The 27,702-nt window shown below is 37.4% G+C and overlaps 1 protein-coding gene across 1 annotated transcript; it reads left to right on the forward strand.

Annotated features, from left to right (window-relative positions):
- CLIC2 (chloride intracellular channel 2) lies at positions 1–24,343 on the forward strand. Its single transcript, XM_055564726.1, has 6 exons — positions 1–284; positions 13,163–13,272; positions 13,398–13,523; positions 20,840–20,946; positions 21,630–21,811; positions 22,412–24,343. Exons 1-6 carry the CDS (start codon positions 228–230, stop codon positions 22,571–22,573), a joined length of 744 nt encoding a protein of 247 aa, XP_055420701.1. The 5' UTR covers positions 1–227; the 3' UTR covers positions 22,574–24,343.
- The last annotated feature ends 3,359 nt before the right edge of the window (positions 24,344–27,702 follow it).

The following is a 27,702-nucleotide window of genomic DNA, read 5'->3' on the forward strand; positions in this document are numbered from 1 at the left end:
GAGGAAGAAGGAAAACAAATTCAAGAGCCGCTCTCAACCATCTAGAATTTTCTGCACCCCTCCTCTTGAAGACAGACTAGCCCAGTTCTGACTATTAGAAGCTGGATTTCCCTCTTAAAGCACAACCTGCATTTAAGCCTTTGGATAAAATTGGAAGAAACCAATCTGTGAGTACTGTGGACTGTGCAGAAGGCAGAGGGCTGACAACTGCCACTAAAAACAGACAGATGGCAGGCCCAAGGCCCAGCAGTGAAGCAGACCCTGAAATTGAGCTTTTTGTGAAGGTAAGTTTCTAGCTCTAATGACAGCATACAAAATGTATTTTTTCTTGACACTGGACCTCAGCTCCTTTTTAAAAAGTCAACATTTCAGCTAGAGATAGGAAATAAATTTGCGATTATGTACCTACTCTGAGTCCTTGAAAAATGCTTGGGTGTTTGGCTGCTCTTAGATAGCAATAGAAAAACATCCCATCTGAAAAAAGCAAGAAGATATGGTGGAAAGACAACTAGACTGGTTAGTAGTCAGAACAACTAAATTGTATTCTCAGCGGCTTCCTTTGTAACCGTGGACCTCTTTGTTTCTCTATCTATACAATGAAGTAGCCTGACAAAATGATCCTTAATTCTTTCCAGGTCTCACAATCTATGTTTTATTGGATAGATTTTCGAAGGCCTGAATGTGAGGAGAGGGCCAAAAATGGCCCAATAGCCTCATTCCCACCCATGATCCAAATAGAGCTTTCTAAAATTCTCTTACAATGGATGAACATCACAGCAGTGTCACATGAACACCATAGGAGGGGAAAGCCAGGAGTGTTTGTGTGCCTGTTATGTGAGCAGCAGGCATTTTGCCTTGGTTTTTTTTTAAACATCTTAACTTTTAAGAAAAGCCCTTTGGAAAACCCCTAAAGCAGGAGAAAGGAACATGTGTTTCTAAATTAGCTCATCAAGAAAAAGAAACAATTTGTATGGGTTATTCCAAGTAGAAACTACATAGTTTCCTAAATCTTTGCCTATATTAACTATTTTCTATATATTTTCATTTACTATTGGAAGTATTCAGGATGATGATAATAATAACAAATTCATATTATGCTTGACCCTTTTCTAAACACTTTACATATATTATCTCCTTTAGTTTAGGAGGATAGGTTAATAAAAGTAAAGTAGTATTATACGTAGTATTGGTAGTAATATTGTTCTCATGATTTCTAGATAAGTAAGCTAAGGAAATAAAGGTTAAGTAATTTGCCTCTAAAACTACATCTCCTCTTGATGGCCTACAAAGACATAAATAAGGTGTGCTTACCAAATATTAGATTAAACACCTGTTAGCCAAAGTAATACTTTTATACCCTGGTGACTCAGACAGTAAAGAATCTGTCTGCAATGCAGGAGACATAAGAAACGCACATTAGATCCCTGGGTCAGGAAGATACCTTGGAGGAAGTAATGGCAACCCACTCCAGTCTTCTTGCTTGGAGAATTCCACGGACAGAGGAGCCTGGTGGGCTATAGTCCATGGGGTCGCAAAGAGTCAGACACGACTGAGGGACTAACACTTCTACTTTCTTTTTTTTTTTTTAAACATATATACACCAAGTACATAGTTAATCTGCCTTTTCAAAATTATGGGGGAGAGAGACTCTTGAATTCCTACACAGAAAAAGAATCCAAGTAAGTGTTTGCTGGACTGTGGGGCATAAGAGCCACTTCTCCTACCTCTTGTTATTGCTGTTTAGTCACTCAGTTGTGTCCACATCTTTGCAACCCCATGGATATAGCCCGCCAGTCTCCTCTGTCCATGGGATTTCCCAGGCTAGAGCCTAGAGTACTGGAATGGATTGCCATTTCCTTCTCCATCTCCTACCTCTAGATTCCAGCAAATCTAAATAAGCCTTAACTTCCTAACTGGCTTTTTATACCTACCAATTTCAAACCAGAGGTAATAAGTCTCTTCATAGGGTAACTAGTTTCTTTTGTCTAAACTTATTTATTCAATCCAACAAAATTCCTCTAACCCGTTGCTGGCACTGATCTGTGTGTTTATCTTCATAGACTTCCTATGATTTGCATGGTTATATAGACAGTAGAAGTTAGGAAGTCACACATTGGAGAAGCAAATGTTAAATTAAACAATAACTTTCAGGTTAAAAACTAATAACTTACTGAGTACTTACTATATGGCAGGGCCTGTGCTAAGTGGTTTATTATTAACCCTATTTTATGGGTACAGAAACTAAATAAAAGAGTAGCTAGGTGGTTTTGCCTAAGGTTACATAGCTAATAAATGGCTGGGTTAAAATTCCAGTCCTTTTAAATAGCTGTTTTGTGTGTGCATATTCAGTGGCTAAGTCATGTCCAACTCTTTGCGACCCCATGGACTGTAGCCTACTGGAGTGGGTTGCCATTTCCTTCTCTAGGGGATCTTCCAGACCCAAAGATCAAACCCACGTCTCTTGCATCTCATGCATTTGCAGGCAGATTCTTTACCACTGCACCACCTGGGAAATTAAAATAGCTGTGCATAATCTTAATTATTTTCACTTGGGCACACTTTTTAGTAAAATTTCTCAGAATTTCATTAGATGAAATCCTCTAGATGTAAGTTTATCTAATGATGTTGACACAAGTCACAGATTTTCTGAAAGAACCTTGACTATCATCTGGTCTGGGTTTTTGTTTTGCTTTGCTTTACAAGTGGCACCAGTGGTAAAGAATCTGCCTGTAATGCAGGAGACATTAGAGAGGTGTGTTCAATCCTTGGGTCGGGAAGATCCCCTGGAGAATGGAATGGCAACCCACTCCAGTATTCTGGCCTGGAGAATCCCATGGACAGAGGAGCCCAGCAGGCTACAGTCCATAGGGTCACAGAGTTGGACATGACTGAGTGACTTAGCATGCACACATGCAAGATTGATTCCAAAGATCTCTAGAAGTTCTGTAGAAGATACTATGAGGGAGAATAGGGATTGAGAGAAGTGAAAATGTTAATGACAAAGCTTAAAAAGCAACTGTATCTCATTTATACTGTGGTGTCTTTCCAAGGATTAAATAACTCCGCAATTTTCCCAGCTACCTCTAGGAAACCTACCACAATTTCCCAATAGCATTGATGGGATCCCTAAAAGAAAGTAGGTTTTTTCTTATCACAATTAAGAATTCATATCACACACACCCCTGTGTTCCATGTAGCTAGTGAAAACATTGCCTTTCAGCTCTGAATGACTTGGGCAAGATTTATATCTGGGAACTAAGAAAGGATTTTCTAAAAGAACACATTTTATTTTTTCTAGATGCAGAAGTTGTCTTATTTGTTTGCTGTTCACTGATAAATGGAGTTTTTATGTTCTCTACTCTACTGGTCTAATGGAGAAGGAAATGGCAACCCACTGCAGTATTCTTGCCTGGAGAATCCGATGAATAGAGGAGCCTGTTGGGCTGCTGTCCATGGGGTCACACAGAGTTGGACACAACTGAAGCAACTTAGTAGCAGCAGCAGCAGCTACCAGTCTAAAATTAAGTTTTCACAGATTTGTAGATAACATTATGTGTGTTGCGCTTAGTCACTCAGTCATGTCTGACTCTTTGCAACCCCATGGACTATAGCCCTCCAGGCTCTTCTGTTCATAGGGATTCTCTAGGCAAGAATACTGGAGTGGGTTACCATGCCTTCCTCCAGGAGATCTTTCCAACCCAGAGATCAAACCCAGGTCTCCCGCATTGCAGGCAGATTCTTTACCATCTGAACCACCAGCAAAGCCCAAGACTACTGGAGTGGGTAGCCTATCCCTTCTACAGAGGATCTTCCCAACCCAGGAACTGAACTGAGGTCTCCTTCATTGCAGGCAGATTCTTTACCATCTGAGCCACGAGGAAAGCCCATAACATTATAGACTTTAACATTTGGGCCAAAATCCTGAATAAAATATTTTTGTCTTTATTGATAAATTTGAGATAGAAAATGATACTATTCTCTAACCAGACTGTTTTCAAATTAGAACTATTATAAAGACGATCATAAAGACTTCATTGTTGTTGTTGTTCAGTTGCTCAGTCATGTCTGACTCTTTGCAACCCCCATAGACTGCAGCATGCCAAGCTTCCCTGTCCTTCACCATCTCCTGGAGTTTGCTCAAACTCATGTCCATTGAGTCGGTAATGCCATCCAACCATTTCATCCTCTGTCATCCCTTTTACCTCATGCCTTCAACCTTTACCAGCACCAGAGTCTTTCCTAATGAGTCAGCTCTTGGCATCAGGTGGCCAAAGTTTTGCAGCTTCAGCTTCAGCATTAGTCCTTCCATTGAAAATTCAGGGTTGATTTCCTTTAGGTTTGACTGGTTCAATCTCTTACTGTCCAAGCGACTCTCAAGAGTCTTCTCCAACACCACAGCTTGAAAGCATCAATTCTTCGGTACTCAGCCTTCTTTAGGGTCCAACTCTCACATCCATACATGACTACAGGAAAAACCACAGATTTGACTCTACAAACATTTGTCAGCAAAGTAATGTCTCTGCTTTTTTAATATGCTGCCTAGGTTTGTCATAGCTTTTCTTCAAGGAGGAAGCATTTTAATTTCATGGCTGCAGCCACTGTCTGCAGTGATTTTGGAGCCCAAGAAAATAAAATCTTTCACTGTTTCCATTGTTTCCCCATCTATTTGCCATGAAATGATGGGACTGGATGCCATGATCTTAGTTTTTGGACTGTTGAGTTTTAAGCAAGCTTTTCCCCTCTCTTCTTTCACCTTCATCAAGACGCTCTTTAGTTCCTCTTCGCTTTCTGCCAAAATGGTGGTGTCATTTCTTATCTGAGGTTATTGATAATTCTCCCAGAAACATTGATTCCAGCTTGTGATTCATCCAGCCTGGCATTTCACATGATGTACTCTGCGTAGAAGTTAAATAAGCAGGGTGACAATATACAACCTTGGCATACTCCTTTCCCAATTTTGAACAGTCTATTGTTCCATGTCCAGTTCTTCGAAAGCAGGTAAGGTGGTTTGGTATTTCCATCTCTTTAAGAATTTTCCACAGTTTCTTGTCATCCACACAGTCAAAGGCTTTAGCATAGTCAATGAAGCAGAAGTAGATTTTTTTTTCTGGGATTTTCTTGCTTTTTCTTTGATTCAAAGGATGTTTGCAATTTGATCTCTGGTTCCTCTGCCTTTTCTGATTAACAACAAATCCAATAAAAATATTAATTTGGAGAAAGCAGGGTTTAAGGAGTGTGGGTTCTGCAGTAGATAGTAATGGATTTGCTACATGAGAAGAGTATATGTGTTCAACTCTTGTCTACGTGAGAGTACTTGAGCAAGTCAGCTTCTCTGAGCCTCTTTCCATATCTGTATGGAGTAATGATAGAACCTCCCTCACAGAACCATCGTCACTGTAAGGATTAAATCAAATAAATACGTAAGACACCATAGTTTTTAACATAGTAAACAATAAATGTCAGATGTTGCTGTTGTTATTTTTTACACTTAGAAACTTAGATCACAAACGCAAAGAGAAAATGTTCTGGTGAATGACCACATCCTGTCTTTGCCAGCTGGAAGTAGGTAATTTATCAATCAGGCTTCACAATTTGTGTGTGTATGTGCTCACTCACTTAGTCATGCCCAACTCTTTGTGACCCCATGGACTTCAGCCTGCCAGGCTCCTCTATCCATAGGATTCTCCAGGCAAGAATACTCAAGTGAGTTGACATGCCCTCCTCCAGTGGATCTTCTGGATGCAGGGATCTAACCTGGGTCTCTTGTGTCTCTTGCATTGACAAGTGGGTTCTTTACCATTAGTGCCACCTGGAAAGTCCAACATTTTGTGTAATGGCACTTTATTTTTTATTTAATTTTTATTTTATATTGGAGTAGAGTTGATTTAGTTTCAGGTATACAGCAAAGTGAATCAGTTATACATACACACATATTCATTTTTTTCAGATTCTTTTTCCATTTAGGTTGTTTATATAATTTTGACCAGAGTTTCCTGTGCTATACAGTAGGTCCTTACTGGTTATCCATTTTAATTTTGAAATTAATTTATTTATTATAATTGGAGGCTAATTACTTTACAATATTGTGGTGGTTTTTGACATACATTGACATGAATCAGCCATGGGTGTACATGTGTCCCCTTGTGCCGAACTCTCCTCCCACCTCCCTCTGCATCTTATCCCTCAGGGTTGTACCAGTGCATTGGTTTTGAGTGCCCTGTTTCATCGAACTGGGACTGGTCATCTATTTTACATATGGTATATACATGATTCAATGCTATTCTCTCAAATCATCCCACCCTGGCCTTCACCTGGTGGTGATTTAGCCGCTAAGTTGTGTCCAACTCTTATGACCCCATGGACAGAGGAGCCTGGCAGGCTACAGTTCATGGGATTCTCCAGGCAGGAATACTGGAGTGGGTAGCCATTTCCTTCTCCAGGGGATCTTTCCAACCCAGGAATCAAACCCAGGTTTCCTGCATTATAGGTGGATTTTTTTTACCAAGTGAGCTACAAGAGAAGCCCTTGCCATCTCCCTCAGAGTCCAAAAGTCTGTTCTTTATATCTATGTCTCTTTTGCTGTCTAGCATATAGGGTCACCGTTACCATCTTTCTAAATTCTGTATATATGCATTAATATACTGTATTGGTGTTATTCTTTCTGACATACCTTACTCTGTATAATAGGCTCCAGTTTCATCCACCTCATTAGAACTAATTCAAATGCTTTTTAACAGCTGAGTAATATTCCATTGTGTATATGTACCACGGCTTTCTTATCCATTTGTCTGCTGATGGACATCTAGGTTGCTTCCATGTCCTAGCTATTGTAAACAGTGCTGCGATGAACATTGGGATACACATGTCTCTTTCAATTCTGGTTTACTCCGTGTGTATGCCCAGCAGTGGGATTGCTGGGTCATATGGCAGTTCTATTTCCAGTTTTTTAAGGAATCTCCACACTGTTCTCCATAGAGGCTGTACTAGTTTACATTCCCACCAACAGTGTAAGAGGGAGCCCTTTTCTCCACACCTACTCCAGCATTTATTGTTTGTAGACTTTTTGAAAGCAGACATTCTGACCGGTGTGAGATGGTACCTCATTGTGGTTTTGATTTGCATTTCTCTGATAATGAGTGATGCTGAGCATCTTTCATGTGTTTGTTAGCCATCTGTATGTTTTCTTTGAAGAAATGTCTGTTTAGTTCTTTGGCCCATTTTCTGATTGGGTAATTTATTTTTCTGGAATTGAGCTGCAGGAGCTGTTTGTATATTTTTGAGATTAATTCTTTGTCAGTTGCTTCGTTTGCTATTATTTTCTCCCATTCTGAAGGCTGTCTTTTCACCTTGCTTATAGTTTCCTTTGTTGTGCAAAAGGTTTTAAGTTTAATTAGGCCTGGTTTGTTTAATTTTGCTTTTATTTCCAATATTCTGGGAGGTGGGTCATAGAGGATCCTGCTGTATTTTATGTCGGAGAGTGTTTTGCCTATGTTCTCCTCTAGGAGTTGTATAGTTTCTGGTATTACATTGAGATCTTTAATCCATTTTGAGTTTATTTTTGTGTATGGTGTTAGAAAGTGTTCTAGTTTCATTCTTTTCCAAGTGGTTGACCAGTTTTCTCAGCACCACTTGTTAAAGAGATTCTCTTTTCTCCATTGTATATTTTTGCCTCCTTTGTCAAAGATAAGGTGTCCATAGGTGCGTGGATTTATCTCTGGGCTTTCTATTTTGTTCCAGTGATCTATATTTCTGTCTTTGTGCCAGTACCATACTGTCTTGATGACTGTAGCTTTGTTGTATAGTCTGAAGTCAGGCAGGTTGATTCCTCCAGTTCCATTCTTCTTTCCCAAGATTGCTTTGGCTATTTGAGGGTTTTTGTATTTCCATACAAATTGTGAGATTATTTGTTCTAGTTCTGTGAGAAATACCATTGGTAGCTGGATACAGATTGCATTGAATCTATAGATTGCTTTGGGTAGTATACTCATTTTCACTATAATGATTCTTCCAATCCATGAACATGGTATATTTCTCTATCTATTTGTGTTCTCTTTGATTTCTTTCATCAGTGTTTTATAGTGTTCTATATATGGGTCTTTTGTTTCTTTAGGTAGATTTATTCCTAAATATTTCATTCTTTTTGTCACAATGGTGAGTGGGATTGTTTCTTTAATTTCTGTTTTCTCATTGTTAGTGTATAGGATGCAAGGGATTTCTGTGTATTAATTTTATATCCTTCAACTTTACTATATTCATTGATTAGCTCTAATAATTTTCTGGTGGAGTCTTTAGGGTTTTCTATGTAGAGGATCATGTCATTTGCAAACAGTGAGAGTTTTACTTCTTCTTTTCCAATCTGGATTCCTTTTATTTCTTTTTTCTTCTTTGATTGCTGTTGCTAAAACTTCCAAAACTATGTTGAATAGTAGTGGTGAGAGTGGGCACCCTTGTCTTGTTCCTGACTTTAGGGGAAATGCTTTCAATTTTTCACCATTGAAGATAATGTTTGCTGTGGGTTTGTGATATATGGCTTTTATTGTGTTGAGGTATGTTCCTTCTATGCATGTTTTCTGGGAAGGTTTATCATAAATGGGTGTTGAATCTTGTCAAAGGCTTTCTCTGCATCTATTGAGAAAATCATATGGTTTTTATTTTTCAATTTGTTAATGTGGTGTATTACATTAATTGATTTGTGAATATTGAAGAATCCTTGCATCCCTGGATAAAGCCCACGTGGTCATGATGTATGATCTTTTTAATGTGTTGTTGGATTCTGATTGCTAGAATTTTGTTAAGGATTTTTGCATCTATGTTCATCAGTGATATTGGCCTGTAGTTTTCTTTTTTGGTGGCATCTTTGTCTGGTTTTGGTATTCGGGTGAAGGTGGCCTCATAGAATGAGTTTGGAAGTTTACCTTCCTCTGCAATTTTCTGGAAGAGTTTGAGTAGGATAGGTGTTAGCTTTTCTCTAAATTTTTGGTAGAATTCAGCTGTGAAGCCGTCTGGACCTGGGCTTTTGTTTGCTGGAAGATTTTTTATTACAGTTTCAATTTCTGTGCTTATGATGGATCTGTTACAATTTTCTATTTCTTCCTGGTTCCGTTTTGGAAGGTTATACTTTTCTAAGAATTTGTCCATTTCTTCCAAGTTGTCCATCTTATTGGCATATAATTGTTGATAGTAGTCTCTTATGATCCTTTGTATGTCTGTGTTGTCTGTTGTAATTTCTGCATTTTCATTTTTAATTTTGTTGATTTGATTCTTCTGCCTTTTTTTCTTGATGAGTCTGGCTAATGGTTTGTCTATGTTATTTATCTTCTTGAAAAACCAGCTTTTAGTTTCTTGATTTTTGTTATAGTCTCTTTGTTTCTTTTTTACTTATTTTTGTCCTAATTTTTATGATTTCTTTCCTTCTACTAACCCTGGGGTTCTCATATCTTCTTTTCCTAGTTGCTTGCTTTAGGTGTAAAGTTAGGTTATTTATTTTATTTTTTCTTCTTTCTTGAGGTAAGTTTGACCATCCCCTTAGCACTGCTTTTACTGAATCCCATAGGTTTGGGGTTGTTGTGTTTTCACTTTCATTTGTCTCTATGCATATTTTGATTTCCTTTTTTATTTCTTCCATGATTTGTTGGTTATTCAGAAGTTTGTTGTTTAGCCTCCATATGTTTGTATTTTGAATAGTTTTTTCCCTGTAGTTGACATTTAATCATGCCATTGCAATCAGAAAAGATTCTTGAAATTATTTCAATTTTTTTGAATTTACCAAGGATAGATTTATAGCCCAGGATGTGATCTATACTGGAGAATTTTCCATGTGCACTTGAGAAAAAGCTGAAATTCATTGTTTTGGAGTGAAATGTCCTATAGATATCAATTAGGTCGAACTGTTTGATTGTATCATTTAAAGTTTGGGTTATCCATTTGAAATATAGCAGTGTGTCAGTGTCCATCCCAATTTCCCAATTTATCCCTCCTCCCACCTTCCCCCTTGGTAACCATAAGTTTATTTTCTAAGTCTAAGTCTGTTTCTGTTTGGTAAATAAGTTCATTTCCATCATATTTAGATTCCACATATAAGTAATATCATATGATATTTGGCTTACTTCATTCAGTATGACAATCTCTAGGTCCATTTGGGTTGCTGCAAATGGCATTATTTCATTCCTTTTTATGGCTGAGTAATATTCTGTTGTGTATATATACCACATCTTCTTTATCCATTCATCTGTCAATGCACAATTAGGTTGGTTCCATGTATTGGCTATTGTAAACAATACTGTAATGAACATTGAAGTGCATGTACCTTTTCAGATTATAGTCTTCTCTGAATATATGCTAAGGTCTGGGATTGCTGGGTCATATGGTAGTTCTATTTTTAGTTTTTTCAGGAACTTCCATACTGTTCTCCATAGTGAATGCACAAACTTACATTCCCACCAACAATATAGGAACGAGAAGTCGTTCAGTCGTGTCCGACTCTTTGCAACCCCATGGACTGTAGCCTATCAGGCTCCTCCGTCCATGGGATTTTCCAGGCAAGAGTGCTGGAGTGGATTGCCATTTCCTTCTCCAGGGGATCTTCCCAACCCAGGAATCGAACCTGGGTCTCCCGCATTGCAGGCAGACACTTTATCGTCTAAGCCACCAGGGAATATAGGAAGGTTCCCTTTTCTTCATATCCTCTCCAGTATTTATTGTTTGTAGATTGGTGATGGCCTTTCCGGCCAGTGTGAGATAATACCTTGTTGTAGTTTTGATTTGCATTTCTCTAATAATGAGAGATGTTGAACATCTTTTCATGTGATTATAAGCCACCTGTATATTTTCTTTGGACAAATGTCTATTTAGATCTTATGCCCACTTTTTGATTGGGCTGTTTGGTTTTTTTTTTTATACTGAGCTGTTTGGGCTATTTGTATATTTTGGAGATTAATCCCTTGTCAGTTGCTTCATTTGCAAGTATTTCCTCCCATTCTATGGGCTGTGTTTTTCTCTGGTTTATGGTTTCCTCTGCTGTGCAAAAGTTTTTATATTTAATTATATCCCGTTTGTTTATTTTTGCTTTTATTTTCATTACTCTAGGAGGTGGATCCAAAAAGATCTTGCTCCTATTTATGTCATAAAGTGTTTTGCTTAAGTTTTCCTCTAAGAGATTTATAGTATCTGGACTTACATTTAGGTCTTTAATCCATTTTTAGTTTATTTTTGTTTATGGTTTTAGAGAATATTTTAATTTCATTATTTTACATGTAGCTGTCCAGTTTTCACAGCACCACTTATTGAAAAGAGACTGTCTTTTTCTCTATTGTATATTCATACATTTTGTGTAATGGCACTTTAAATCAGCATTATTATAAATAACAGAAAAAGTTTCAGTTTTCCTGTAAAATTGTACTGCATTTCCCCCACACCTCAGTGTTCTGCCTTTTCTTTTACCAAAAGCAACCCGCCCTTCCTGCTGTAACTATTATCAGACTTTATTGTTCTTCCTGCCTCCCACCCGTAATCAAGATTCCATTCACTAACCCCATTTATGATTGGATCTTTAATCTGACTTCTGTTACAAAAGAAGTTCAGACTGCCAAGACTGGTTGTCTCTTCCCATATCTCTTCACTCTCAGACGCCACAAAGAGCAACAATGAATGCTATTTCCTCTGTTGCAGTCACTGCCAAGAAAAAGAAAACTTACCAAAATATAAGAATTATGTCCAAGATCAAGGTGGTAGAATGGTCAGTTTCAGGTGAAAACGCTGTTCCTGGTTTATGATAGATAAGTGCCTTCTTTGCTTCAAACTTGTATGCATGATTGTAGGGGAAAGTGAAGAAAGAGCAATGCAGGGGAGGGAGCTCTCTGATCCCTTCTTATATGGCCATTAATCCCATCATAAGGGTTCGACCTTAATGACTTCATCTAATAGTATTTTGCATCTGCTAATCCCAAACTCCCACTCCATCCCTCCCTCGCCACCCTCCTTGGTAACCACAGTCCCTTCTCTACATCTGTAAGCCTTTTTCTGTTTTACAGATAAGTTCATTTGTGTCATATTTTAGTTTCCACATATGAGTGATATCTATATTTGTCTTTGTCTGGCTTACTTCACTTAGGATGATAATCTCTAGGTTCATTCTTGTTGCTGCAAATGGTGTTGTTTCCTTCTTTTTATGGTTGAGTAGTATTCCATTGTATATACACACCATATCTTCTTAATCCATTCATCTGTCAATGTACATTTAAGTTGACTCCATATCTTGACAATCATAAATAAGGCTGCAATGAACATACAGGTGCATGCATCTATTTGTAAAATAATAAAAATAATAAAGCTGGAGTCCCAACACACTACTTATGTGAAAATAAATTCTAAATATTAATAGATGAAACAAATGTAAAAAGAAAACCATAAAGGTAGTAGAAAAAAACACAAGAGGACATCTTTATAGTAAAACAAAATAAGAAAATATTTTTTCTTTGCAATTCTGATGTATATAACAGCTGTATATGCATATCAGAAAAAACAGATTTTACAAAGCAAAACAGTATAAGATTTTATTTAAATTTTTAATTTTACATGAGACTTCAAAAAATTACGTGTAACGTATCAAAAAGAGTTAGTGTCCTTAGTAGACAAATAATTTTTCCAAACTAATAAGGAAAAAGTCATAATCTTAATAAAAAATATAAAACTGTCATGAGCAAACAGTTCACAGAATAAGGAAATCAAATATCCAATGAAAATATGGAACACATCTTTCAAGAAAGAAATTTGGCAGGATTATCAAAATGGAAAATGCAGTTAATGTTTAGTCAGCATTCTGATTTTAAAGATGAATTCTAAATATATAATCTTAGAAATGGAACAAGTTGTATGCTTGGAAACATTTGTTACTGAAGTATTTAGAGTAACAAAATTTTGGAATATCTGAAATGGTTATATAAATATTGGTAATGTATAAAATTTATCATTATTATATACTCATCACATATTTTATATAAAATAAAATTATTTGCTTCATTAGCACTCTCTGCCCACAGATTGTAGAATCCTTGAGATTAAGGACTTCCAACTCTGTCTCTAACAACTTGCTCATTTCACAGTAAGCATTCAGTAAATATTTGTTGAGCGAAGGAATGAAGGAAGCCTTTCTTTATCTTAATAGGCTGGAAGTGATGGGGAGAGTATTGGAAATTGTCCCTTTAGTCAACGCCTTTTTATGATCCTCTGGCTTAAAGGAGTTAAATTCAATGTGACTACTGTTGACATGACCAGGTAAGAGAAATCAGGACATGTTTTATTCTGGGGGTTAAAATCAGTAGACACCGATACAATCTTGGTGTTTGCATAATATGTACTTTATCTAGAAGCCTAACTCTGCTTATTTTCAATAATCATAGAAAGCCCGAAGAGCTGAAGGACTTAGCCCCAGGCACCAATCCGCCCTTCCTGGTATATAACAAGGAGTTGAAAACAGACTTCATTAAAATTGAGGAGTTTCTAGAGCAGACACTGGCTCCTCCAAGGTACAGCATTTTTACAGGATATTGTTTGAGATGATCTGTTTTATTGGCTTATTTATTGCAGGTTGAGGATTTTTCTAGACATTTCCTTTTCAGTTTTGCTCTTTCTAGAAAAGTTTGCAAAGATCCCCCGATCACTCCGTATATGATTAGAAAACTTTTGTTTTGTTGTTGTTATTCAATTGCTAAGTCGTGTCTGACACTGCAACCTGATAGACTGCAACACGCCAGGCTCCCCTGTCCTTCACTCTCCCAGAGTTTGCTCAGATTTATGTCCATTGAGTCAGTGATGTTATTTAACCACCTCATCCTTTGCCACCCTTTTCTCCAATTTTGCCTTAAGTCTTTCCCAGAATCAAGGTCTTTTCCAGTGAGTTGTTTATATTTTTCCTGGCAATTTTTATTCCAGCTTGTGATTCATCCAGCCCAGCATTTCACATGAATTACTCTGCCTATAAGTTAAATAAGCAGGGTGAAAATATACAGACTTGTCAAACTTTCTGCCCAGTTTTAAGCCAGTCAGTTGTTCCATGTTCAGTTCTAACTGTTGCTTCTTGACTCACATACAGGTTTCTCAGGAGGCAGGTAAGGTGGTCTAGTATTCCCACCTCTTGAAGAATTTTCCACAGTTTGTTGTGACTCACGCAGTCAAAGGCTTTAGTGTAGTCAATGAAGCAGAAATAGATGTTTTTCTGGAATTCTCCTGGTTTTCCAATGCTACACCGGATGTTGGCAATTTGATCTCTGGTTCTGTGCCTTTTCTAAAACCAGCTTGAACATCTGGAAGTTCATGGCTCACGTAGTGTTGAAGCCTGGCTTGGAGAATTTTGAGCATTACTTTAGCATGTGAGGTGAGTGCAATTATGTGGTAGTTTGAGCATTCTTTGGCATTGCCCTTCTTTGGGATTGGAATGAAAACTAACCTCTGCCAGTCCCGTGGCCACTGCTGAGTTTTCCAAATTTGCTGGCATATTGAGTGCAGCACTTTCACAGCATCATCTTTCAGGATTTGAAATAGCTCAACTGGAATTCCACCACCTCCACTAGCTTTGTTTGTAGTAATGCTTCCTAAGGCCCACTTGACTTCACATTCCAGGATGTCTGGCTCTAGATGAGTGACCACACCATCGTGGTTATCTGGGTCATTAAGACCTTTTTTGTATAGTTCCTCTGTGTATTCTTCCCACCTTTTCTTAATCTCTTCTGCTTCTGTTAGGTCCATACAGTTTCTGTCCTTTATCATGCCCATCTTTGCATTAAATGTTCCCTTGGTACCTCTAACTTTCTTGAAGAGATCTCTGGTCTTTCCCTTTCTGTTGTTTTCCTCTATTTGCATTGTTCATTTAACAAGGCCTTGTTATCTCTCCTTGCTATTGTCTGGAACTCTTCATTCAGTTGGGTATATGTTTCCCTTTCTCCCTTGTTTTTTGCCTCTCTTCTTTTCAAGCTATTTGTAAGTGTTCCTCACCCAACCACCTTACCTTCTTGCATTTCTTTTTCTTTGCAATGGTTTTGGTCACTGTCTCCTGTACAAAGTTACAAACTTCCGTCCATTGTTCTATAGGCACTCTATCAAATCTAATTCCTTGAATCTATTCAGCATCTCCACTGTATAATCATAAGGGATTTGACTTAGGTCATACCTGAATGGCCTATTTTTAGACCTCTATTTTGTTCTTTCTAGAAAAGTTTGCAAAGATTCACCCTGATCACCCCATATATGATTAGAAAACTTTTACATATATTAAAACTTTATGAGATGCAAGTAGTGTGTTAAAATTTTAATTTAATTTTAGCCACATTGTCTAATCCATAATGAGGTTTGGGGACACTTATACTAGTAGAAATCAGATTTATTTCATTGTAGAGCCCTCAGAAGATCTACAATTTTGAAATAGCCTTTAATTCAGTCTGATCTCTTAGTTCTGCAGGGGAGAAATATTATGTCTATCATGCATAAACTTCCCCCTTTGACTTCAAAGACACAAAGACCATAAATATAACATTTAAAATTATTTTTAAAATGCATAAATTACTTAAATTAAAAAAAGTAAATTCTCTGTAGTCTAGAAATAGAGAAGAAACCATTGGAGGGTTGGGAGTGAGGGTATGGGATAATAGCAGTGTAAAGTCCATGAGGACTGATGAAGACTAGCTCATTATATCACTGATGGCATGAAAGGAGAACATACCTAACACAAGAAAACCAGGCAACAGGTATCTCTCAATTAGCTAGAGGCCATAACTTCACTGTCTACACTTGAATGACAGCTCTATGTCTCTGCCCACCCAGGATAGTGTCTGAAAATAATAAGACTACTGTATTCATTTTAAATTGTTGTTCAACAAACTCAGTGTCTTAAAATATCACTCATTTATTATCTCACAGTTTTCATCAGTCAGAAGTCTGGCTATAAGCTTAAAACTGCTCTAAAAAAATAAAGTCTTAATGTTTATGTATACATTATAAATAAAAGGGTCTATCAGTACAAAATTCTTCCTACCTAAGAAACTAGGGATACTATTTAAGATTCTTTTCTGTGTTCCTATACTATGTCTCTTTCATCCATTAGTGATGGCTTCCTGTATATTAAGCACTTGTTCCAAGTTTGTCCTATAAGTATTGAGCCTTATTTTGTTATTTTCTCCTCATCCATCTTCCTCTACTACTGAATCCCCTCAAACCACCTGCTCCCCAACCTTTTTGTGATCCCAAAGGTAACTAATGAAAAATAATCTATGATGTATGTTTCTATACCCTTCTTATGCTCATATAAACACAATAATAGTAAGCATAATTTATGCATCTTGCTTATCTGGCTTCAGAAAGTGTTTTTTAATATACATCAACTCCACTAGTGTAGATTTATGCTTACTATAATTGTGCTGCAAGTTGCCAAATGATTCCTCTACTGATGGACATTCCCTTTCCTTCCAGTTTTTTTATCACTACAAACTGCTATAAATAACATCCTTTCTCATGTGTCCTTATGTACTGGTGTTTTTATTCCTGTGGAATAGATTCACAGGAACAAAATTCAAATGGCATTTATCTTTTTAAAATTTTTACTGCTTTATCCACAAGGATACACTTTTTTGAAATATCTTTAATACTATGCATTATCATTCTTTTAACATCTGTGTCACCCAGATGGGTTTAGTGATAGCTCACTGATACATCAGTTTGCATTTCTGCTAACATGTGATCTCGAGTAAACTTCTGGTTCCCAATGTATAATAACTTGGGTCCCCGCTGATGTCTTTTCAGAAGATCTCAGCTCTCTCTGAGAGATACTTCAGGAGCCACTGCCCACATGCCCAGTGGAAGGCTCCTTCAAGTCTTTTTTAAAGGCAAAATGTTGGCTTTTAGTAAATATGGATGGTGGGTACATGGGCACTTCTTTTTTGTATGCTATTCTCTGTATCTTTTGTTAAACTTCAAAACTTCAGAATTAGCAATGAATTTTCATGCCTCCATACAATGGAATACCATACAGTCATTGAAAAAAGTGTCTGAAAAGTACTGAAGTATAGTTGTCATATAACATTGTGTAAGTTTAAGGTATACAACATGTTGATTAAATACATGTACATATTACAGTATGTTTACCCACCTAGTATTAGCTAATACCTCTATTCCATCACATAATTATCATTTATTTTTAGTGGTAATAATGGTTAAGATCTACTGTATTAGCAACTTTGAAATTTATAATACAGTATTATTGACTATAATCACTAGGCAGTGGATTCAATTTCCTGAACTTATTTATATACTAGTTGCAAGTTTTTACTTTTAAATAACATCTTCCCAATTCTTCCATTCCCCATCCTGTCTCTTGTGACCACCATTCTACTCTCTATTTTTATGAGTTTGGCTTTTTAAGATTCCATACGTAAGTGATATCATATAGTATTTGTCTTTCTCTGCCCGACTTACCATAATGTTCACAAGATCCATTCATGTGGGCACAAATGGCAAGATTTCCTCCTTTTTCATGGCTAATATCCATTGTGTGTGTGTGTGTGTGTGTGTGAATAAAACCACATTTATTCATTCATCCACTGATGGACACTCAGGTTGTCTTAAGTGTCTGGTGTTATTTGATGAAATTTTGTAGAGTTCTGTTTTTATTTTGGTTCTATACCTTTCATATTAAATTATTTCTAAATATTTTATATATTTGTCACTTTTGTAAGTGGAATATGTTAGTAATATCCATTTTGTTATGGCTATTTCTTTAATGTTTGATTTGTATTTAGCCACCTTATCAAAATATCTCATTAATTCTAGCAATTATTTTGGCTAGAAAAGGCAATCTTGTCTTGCATTTTATAGGTATACGGTTATATTGTTACTTCTCTTCCAATAATTATACTGATTGCTTTATGTTGTTGTTTTTCTCCACTTGCTAGAACCTCAGAAAATGTCAACTATAATAGCAATCATAGGCATTTCTGTCTTGTTGCCTAAACTTTATGTACAAAATGTAGTCACCCCCAGAATGGTATTTTTCCTTGTCTCACAAATTAGTACATTAAGCACAATATTGAAGAGCCATAGTTATCATGATTATCCTCATCCTTTACTGATTTTAAAGGGAATAGTTGTGACATTTCACCATTTAAAATACTTGCTGAAAGTTGTTGATGGATACATTTGACCAAGTTAAAGAAATTAATTGACTTATGTAATCATTTAACAAATGTTTACTGAATATTTATTATGTGCCAGGTACTATTCTAGGCACTTGGGACACATCAGTGAATAAAATGGGCAAAATCTTTCTGCCCTAGCAGAACTTACATTTTAGTTAGGGAAGACAGCAAATAAGCAAGAGAAAAAGCAAACTATAAACTATTTTAGATGATGATAAATATGAAGGAAAAGTAAAGCAAGGGAGGGAAGTAGTGGGTATTTGGGACAAGGGAGAGGTTGCAACGTCAGATAAGGTGGCCAGTGAAAGGCCTCACTTAGGAGGAGATATCAGATTTAAAGACCTGAAAGAAAAGGGAAGCAGGCCATGTGCATATACGAGGGAAAGCTCTTTATGTAAAAGGAGATCAAGTGAAAAAGACCTGTAGTGGGACCTTGTCAGGCCTATTTGAAGAAAAGCAAGGTGGTCAATGGGAATAAGGCAGAGAGTGGGAAGAGATGAAAGCAGAGAGGTAAGGTGGGATCAGATCACACCACTGTGAAGACTTGGGCTCTGGTAGCAGGTGTAGAATATTCTGAGAGTGTGAGGGACAAGCATGGGACAGGGAGGATACAGGAAGTTCCCTACGTACAAACAAGTTCTGTTCTGAGAGCATGTTCATAAGTCCAATTTGTTTGTAAGTCCAGTGAAGTTAGCCTGGTGGTGGTGGTTTAGTCGCTAAGTCGTGTCCAACTCTTGCAATCCCGTGGACTGTAGCCTGCCAGGCTCCTCTGTCTATGGGATTCTCCAGGTGAGAATACTGGAGTGGGTTGCCATTTCCTTCTCCAGAGGATCTTCCCCACCCAGGAATCCAACCCAGGTCTCCTGCAATGCAGGCAGATTCTTTACCAACTGAGCTATGTACCCAATAACCTAGAAAATCCCATGGTCAGAGGAGCCTTGCAGGCTACAGTCCACAGGTCACAGAGTCAGACACCACTGAGCACGCATCAACCCCCAATGACACAATCAGCTATATAGTACTGTATTGTAATAGGTTTTTAATACTTATCACACAAATAATACATAAAATGTAAGCAAGCACAAAAAAAAAGGAAACATTTTTAATCTACAGCACAGCACCTTGAAAAGTGCAGTACTGCAGTACAACAGCTGGCATCCAGGAGCTGGCATCCAGTGAACAGGCAAGAAGGGTTACTGACTAGAGGAGGGAGACGAGGTGGGAGATAGTAGAGCTGAAAGGTCTCAAGAGCAGTAAGAGACAGAGGGTGCGCTGCAATGTCACTCATTCCTGCATTGATGGCACAGTGTCTGGCTCCTTGATGGACTCAATTCCATCCACCCTCTTGAAGAAACAGTCCAGTGATATCAGGGTAGTTACTCTATATCTCGCCATAGATGACACAGTAGCAGTGGATTGCATTCTGAACACCTGCTGCAACATTCATGTACCATTCTAGGTTCAGGTCCTGGGGTTAAAAAGCTAACAGTGCCTCCTCAAATAAAGAAAATCCCCTTGCCATTTGCTGTGTTGTAAACCTCACCCGTTCTTCACTTACTTATTCCTCTGGCCTCTCTGTCCTTTCTCTGGCCTTCCAATTCCATCAGGTCTTCATTAGTGAGCTCCTTGTGTTGCACAGCAAGGAGTTCAATGAAGTCATCCTCCTGCAGATCTAGCTCATGTCTTTGAAAGTTTGAAACTTGAAGATTCGTATGTTGGAGAATTACTGTAATCAAAAATGGTTGCAGTAGTATAGGCTTGGGACCAGGTAGGAAGCAAGGGATGTGGCAAGTTGTGGACAGATTATAGATACATTTTGAAAGGTAGGCTGGCTGGACTTGCTAATGGATAAAATGCAGGGATAGAGACAAAGAGGAATCAAGGAAGATGGTTAAATGTTGGACCCAACCATTTCTAGTTGCTAGTGCAGGGTTTTCTGAATAGGAATTGATTTATTGATTGGACACTTTTCAGGCATCTGTTCATGATCATACAGCTTTTGTTCATTTGTTAATGTGGCGAATTACATTATTTTATTGTATTATGCTAAGTTAACTTTGTATTACTAAGAGGAAGACATCTTCGCTTCTTTTCCCCACCCTCTCCTCTACACTTTTATGTGTTTTGTTATTTGAATCCATGTTTTTTGTACTACTTATATTCTGCCAAACAGGTTTTTAAGATCAAGTATGTGGGGTTTCCCTCATAGCTCAGGCGGTAAAGAATTTGCCTGAAATGCAGGAGACCTGGGTTCGATTCCTGGGTCAGGAAGATCCCCTGGAGAAGGAAATGGAAATCCACTCCAGTATTCCTGCCTGGAAAAAATCCCATGGACAGAGGAGCCTGGTGGGCTACAGTCCATGGGGTCACAATAGTTGGACATGACTTAGTGACTAAACCACCACCATGGGGACCCAACAGTCATTTGAAACATTGTTTTCACAGATAAAGGAACTTTAAATTCCAAATAGCTGGTTTCCCAGTGAATTTTAACCACTAAAGACTGGAAAAAAGACACATTTTCAATGAAAGGTTTCTCAGGACCTTCAGTTTCCAGCTTGATTTTCTAAAACTTCTATTCTCAGTAGAGTGCAAGCTAGGACACCTGGTGTATGCCTTGTTATATGTGAATGTCATGTGCAGTGATATTTCTTTTTAAGGTATCCTCACTTGAGTCCCAGGAACAAGGAGTCCTTTGATGTGGGCTGTAATCTCTTTGCCAAGTTTTCTGCATACATTAAGAATACACAAAAGGAGGCAAATAAGAGTAAGACATCTTTATTTAAATCTTTTTGTTTTTCTCACATTCTCACAATCACATTCTGACTCAACTAAAATAGGATTTTCCTGAATATATAATATATATTGGGAAATACTCTTCATCTTGTTCTCTTTTCTCTCTTCCGAAATTCCCTTGAATGAAGTTTTATTGGATTTAGAACCTAATATTCAATATAGTAATCACCAACTTAGCTCAACTAGAACATTAGCATGCCAGATGTGAACTAACTACAGGATTGTATTTCTTAACCCTCCAACTCTCCCAGTTGTGTGTACCTTTAAGGTTTCTTAAACCATAGCAGCTACCATTTCCCACAAACACTCTTAAACACGTTTACTATTCTATGAATCAGAAGAGCTATGAGTCTCTTTTCCCACTTTCTGACTCTCCTTTAGTGATAATATGCATCACCTTTCTTTCTTTGACTCTCCTCCCAATGTACTTCCTCGAGAAAAGTCCAAAAATATTTCCACTTGCCATTTGATTAAACATCTGCCTCTGTCTTATCAGTGTGTAGTTGAGCATTTTGGTTAAATATATAGATTTTGAAGAGTCAGTGTAAGCAATATGAAAAGACAGATATCTAAATGTGTGAAAAGTGTATTGAGAATGTATTCAGTCATGAAGACAACAAATGTATATGTAACCCTATGATTTCATTGCCTCAGCCTTTGAAAAATCTCTGCTTAAGGAATTTAAGCGTCTGGATGACTACTTGAACACCCCACTTCTGGATGAAATTGATCCAGACAGTACTGAGGAACTCACAGTCTCCAGAAGATTGTTCTTGGATGGCAATCAACTGACCCTGGCTGACTGTAGTTTGTTACCCAAACTGCACATTATTAAAGTAAGTCTTTACAGGGTGGGCTGAATGATTGAGAAGGGTCTGGGGAGTCACCAGCAGGAAGCACAGTGACCATTCAGTGTGAGGTTTTTATATTATTGATTTGTCATCATTGTTATGCATAGTGTATGTCTCCTTTCCTCCTCAGAGGAAAAATCCATAATGATCTCCACTGGAAAACATAAACACTTCTTGCTTCTTTCTTCCTAAATTAGAAGGTGTTTTCTACTGTCTTGTCTATAAAACAAGGGTACCTATTGCACAGAATTGTTGAGGAGTAAGACACTGTTGGAACCCTAAACAAACTCTTAGTCCAGTGAAGAGATACAAGCTCTTTATCTGTGCTTCCTTCTTCTAAATATATTTATAATTAAATATAGCATAAATATAAAAATAATTACAAACATGACGTTTTGTTTACATATGTAGAAAAAGAACATTAAAGTAGTAAATCCAAGATTCTTTAAGTTTATTTTGTACTTTTTGTGTAGATAATATGTCCTCAATGATCTGGACCTTTGAGATATATTTTTACACAGTCGGCATGTTACTGATGCCCCTCACTACCAACTGCTTTTCCTCTTTTTTTTTCCAAAACCCTAGGTTGCTGCAAAGAAATACCGTGACTTTGACATTCCAGTAGAATTCTCAGGAGTCTGGCGCTATCTCCATAATGCCTATGCCCGTGAAGAATTTACCCACACATGTCCAGAAGACAAAGAAATTGAAAATACCTATGCAAGTGTGGCTAAACAGAAGAGTTAGGACAGCCCTTTCAGTAGAAAAATCTCTCTTTTCACTTGCTATCATACTAGAAAGTCTTTTAGAAATAAGAATATGGAAAATGCTGTTTCCTCTATTCAACTTTCTTATGAAAAAGAATACTGTATTTTCTGTACCTAGTTAATCCAAACTATCTGCTTACTGTGTATTTTACAGGTCTTCATATTTCATTTTTTAATTCCCATGGCACAACCACTGCAATTTTAAATTATATGAAAATTGTCAATATCTTTTACCATTTGATTGAAATCCTAGAAGGTATCATGTGTGCAAGCTCAACCGATGGCTAAAGTTACAAATGACATATAGTCATGGTTTCAAACTGTCCCTTAGAGACATTTCCACCTAAATCATTAAAACAATTTTACTAAGACATCTGACTGACCAAAAGGTCTTCTTGCTATTCACTAAAGGGTAAAGTAAACCATTCTTAGAGAATAATCATAAATCTTTCTACAGAATTTTAAACTGTTCCATTATTAAATGTACTCAGATGTCCACCTTAAAATGCAGTCAAATCACTCAAATCTGAAAACAAAACCTGAACTTTACTCATGGTCCTTCAGAGAAGAAACAAAGTTCAGCCTCAAAAAAGAAATGCAGGTGCTATTATACGTCTTGGTGGGAGTTAGATAAAATTTATTTTTTTATGGCCAACCCCAGGGCATGCGGGATCTCAGTTCAGTTCCCCGACCAGGGATGGAAACCATGCCCCTTACAGTGGAAGCGCTGAGTCTTCACCACTAGGGAATTCCCTAGAAAAAAATCTCAATGAAGCAGTGTTTTAATAGGTTCAAAAAAAAACAGAGTTAACAGGTACATGAAATAGGCACATGAAAAGATGCTCAGTATTGCCAATTATTAGAGAAATACAAATCAAAACTGCAATGAAGTACCAGCCCACACTGGTCAGAATGACCATCATTTAAAAGTCTACAAATAACAAATGCTGGATAGGGTGTGGAGAAAAGAGAACCCTCCTACACTGCTGGTGGGAATGTAAACTTGTGTAGCCACTACAGAGAACAGTATGGAGGTTCCTCAAAAAACTAAAAATGGAGCTACCATATGACCCTGCAATCCAATTCCTGGGCATATATTTAGAACTCTAATTTGAAAAGATACATCCACCCATATGTTCATAGCAGCATTATTTACAATAGCCATATATTTAGAACTATAATTTGAAAAGATACATCCACCCATATGTTCATAGCAGCATTATTTACAATAGCCAAGACACTGAAACAACCTAAATGTCCATCAACAGATGAATGGATAAAGAAGATATGATATGTGTGTCCGTGTGCGCGCGGTATGCTAAGTTGCTTCAGTCGTGTCTGACCCTTTGTGACCCTATGGACTGTAGCCTGCCAGGCTTCTTGCTCCATGGGATTCTCCAGGCAAGAATACTGGAGTGGGTTGTCATGCCCTCCTCCAGGGGGTCTTCCCGACCCAGGAATCGAGCATGACTCTTTTATGTGTCTTGCATTGGCAGGTGGGTTCTTTACCAGTAGTTCCACATGGGATGGCCTTGACACATGCACACTACTATATATAAAATAACTATAAAGACCTACTGTACAAGAAACTCAACTTAATACTCAGTAAAGACCTATATGGGGAAAGAATCCAAAAAAAGAGTGAATATATGTATAACTGATTCACTTTGCTGTACACCTGAAACTAACAAATCATTGTATATTAAATATACTCCAATAAAAATTAATTATTAAAAACCAGACTACTTTGCAGACCTCATGCAAATAAATTTCAAAACCTAGATGATAGGAATAATTTCCTAGGTAAGCAAAGATTACCAAAAATAACTCCATTATAGATTTAAAAAAAAAAATTTAAAGACCATCTCACAGAAGAAATAGAGACCAATATTACCTTTAAGTGTTGATATAAAAGTACTAAATAAAATATTATCAGCATCCAATCACAAGTAGAATTTATTCCAAGAATAAAAGGTTGTTTTAATATTAGTGATAATAATACATAACAGATAATAATAGTAATAGTAATAATAGTAAATATATGCATATATTACTTACTAATATGGTATATAATATTAACACATATATGATTATCATCACAAATCCTGAAAAAGCCTTAGACACATACAATACCTGATACAAACACTTAAGGAAGAAGAAGTCAATGGTTATATTCTTATCATAATAAATTATATCAGTTCAGTCGCTCAATCGTGCACAACTCTGCTGCCCCATGGACTGCAGCATGCCAAGCTTCCCTGTCCATCACCAACTCCCGGAGTTTATCCAAACTCATATCCATTGAGTCAGTGATGCCATCCAACCATCTCATCCTCTGTCGTCCCCTTCTCCTCCTGCCTTCAATCTTTCCCAGTATCAGGGTTTTTCCAGTGAGTCAGTTCTTTGGATCAGGTGGCCAAAGTATTGGAGCTTCAGCTTCAGCATCAGTCTTTCCAATGAATATTCAGGACTGATCTCCTTTAGGATGGACTGGTTGGGTCTCCTTGCAGTCCAAGGGACTCTCAATAGTCTTCTCCAACACCACAGTTTAAAAGCATCAATTTTTCAGCCCTCAGCTTTCTTTATAGTACAACTCTTACATCTGTACATGACTACTGGAAAAACCATAGCCTTGACTAGAGGGACCTTTGTTGGCAAAGTAATGTCTCTGCTTTTTAATATGCTGTCTAGGTAGGTCATAGCTTTTCTTCCAAGGAGAAACTGTCTCTTAATTTCATTGCTGCAGTCACCATCTGCAGTGATTTTGGAGCCCAAGAAAATAAAGTCTCTGTTTCCATCGTTTCCCCATCTATTTGACATGAAGTGATGGAACCAGATGCCATGATCTCAGTTTTCTGAATGTTGAGTTTTAAGCCAACTTTTTCACTCTCCTCTTTCACTTTTATCAAGAGGCTCTTTAGTTTGTTTTCTAATGTTATATTACATATATATATATATATATATATAAACATATAGCATTATGGGGGTTAAGGCATCCAACCTCCCATGGAGTTAATAATCCATGTATAACTTTTGACTCCCCCAAATAACAATACTTTTGCCTGGAATCCTTACCAATAACATAAACAGCTGATCAACACATATTTTGTATATTATATGTATTACATACTTATACATAAAGTGCTCTTAGAATAAAGTGAGTTAGAGAAAACAAAATGTTGTTAAGAAAGCCATAATGTTTGGCAAAACTAATACAGTTATGTAAAGTTTAAAAATAAAATAAAATTTTTTAAAAAAAGAAAGCCATAATGAAGGGGAAATACATTTACAGTACTGTACTGCATTTATCAATACCATTGGTGTACATCGTCTGTTTATAACATGAATCATCTGCATGTCAGTATCTACATCAATATTGCATTATCTGATATAACACTATAAATGTTATTTGTATTACTAACACTAGACATAAAAATGAAAGATGATGTGATAGTAGAGATTAACTTATTTGCAAAGCAGAAATAGAAACATAGACTGTAGAAAACAAGCTTACAGTTACCACGGAGACAAAAGGAGGGGTGGGATGAATTGGGAGGCTGGGATTGACATATATACACTATTGATACTATATATAAAATAGGATAACTAATTAGAATCTACTGTAGAGCACAGGGAACTCTATTCAATCCTCTGTGGTGATCTAAATGGGAAGGAAATCCAGAAAAGAGTGGAGATTTTATATATATATATATATATATATATATATATATATATATATATATATCTCACCAGGCTTCCCTGGTGACTCAGCAGTATAGAATCTGCCTGCAATGCAGGAGATCCCAGTTCTATCCCTGGGTCAGGAAGATCCCCTGGAGGAGGGCATGGCAACCCACTCCAGTATTCTTGCCTGGAGAGAGGAGCCTGGTGGGCTGCAGTGCACAGGGTCACAAAGAGTTGGACATGACTGAAGTGATTAAGCAGCAGCAGCAGCACTGATTCACTTTGCTGTACAGCAAAAAACTAACACAACCTCATAAAGCAACTATACTCCAATAAAAAGTAATTTAAAAAGAAAGACAATGTTAAAGAGAAATACACATTTATTTACAGCTATAACAATTCATGCTTTGATAATGTAGAAGCAGTAATATGATTGCTTTATGGTAACTTAGCCTATCTATACACTAAGGAATGAATCATTATAAAAATTCTATGGTGTAAAAGATTACAGCCAGTATTAGAAACACTGATACATTTTTTTAAAGATCACTTCCGGTGGTCCTAAGATGACGGAGGAATAGGGCGGGGAGACCACTTTCTCCCCCACAAATTCATTAAAAGAACATTTGAACGCTGAGTAAATTCCACAAAACAACTTCTGAATGCCAGCAGAGGACATCAGGCACCCAGAAAAGCAGCCCATTGTCTTCAAAAGGAGATGGAGAAGCCTTGAGGTTACTGTGAAAATACGACTGAAAACCAGAAGCAGGAGGCTTAAGTACAAATCCTGAGAACACCAGAGAACTCCTGACTCAAGGGAACATTAATCGACAGGAGCTCATCTGAAACCAAGCACTACCCAAGGGCCAACAAGTTCCAGAGCAAGACATACCACGCAAATTCTCCAGCAACACAGCAACATAGCCCTGAGCTTCAATATACAGGCTGCCCAAAGTCACTCCAAACCCATTGACATCTCATAACTCATTACAGGACACTTCATTGCACTCCAGAGAGAAGAAATCCAGCTCCACCCACCATAACACCGACACAAGCTTCCCTAACCAGGAAACCTTGACAAGCCACCCATACAACCCCACCCACAGTGAGGAACCTCCACAATAAAAGAACTCCACAAACTGCCAGAATACAGAAAGGCCACCCCAAACACAGCAATATAAACAAGATGAAGAGACAGAGGAATATCCAACAGGTAAAGGAACAGGATAAATGCCCATCAAACCAAACAAAAGAGGAAGGGATAGGGCATCTACCTGATAAATAATTCTGAATAATGATAGTGAAAATGATCCAAAATCTTGAAAACAAAATGCAATACAGATAAATAGCCTGGAGACAAGGACTGAGAAGAGGCAAGAAAGGTTTAACAAGTACCTAGAAGAAATAAAAAAGAGTCAATACATA

The sequence above is a fragment of the Bubalus kerabau genome, chromosome X, assembly GCF_029407905.1.
Source record: "Bubalus kerabau isolate K-KA32 ecotype Philippines breed swamp buffalo chromosome X, PCC_UOA_SB_1v2, whole genome shotgun sequence".
Classification (NCBI taxonomy): domain Eukaryota; kingdom Metazoa; phylum Chordata; class Mammalia; order Artiodactyla; family Bovidae; genus Bubalus; species Bubalus kerabau.

What these genes read in the sequence shown, in the direction of transcription:
- CLIC2 (XM_055564726.1), top strand. Translation starts at nt 228, where the DNA reads ATGGCAGGCCCAAGGCCCAGCAGTGAAGCAGACCCTGAAATTGAGCTT. An exon ending in ACTACTGTTGACATGACCAG is followed by an intron (nt 13,273 to 13,397) that starts GTAAGAGAAATC and finishes CAATAATCATAG; the next exon opens with AAAGCCCGAAGAGCTGAAGG. An exon ending in CCAAACTGCACATTATTAAA is followed by an intron (nt 21,812 to 22,411) that starts GTAAGTCTTTAC and finishes CCAAAACCCTAG; the next exon opens with GTTGCTGCAAAGAAATACCG.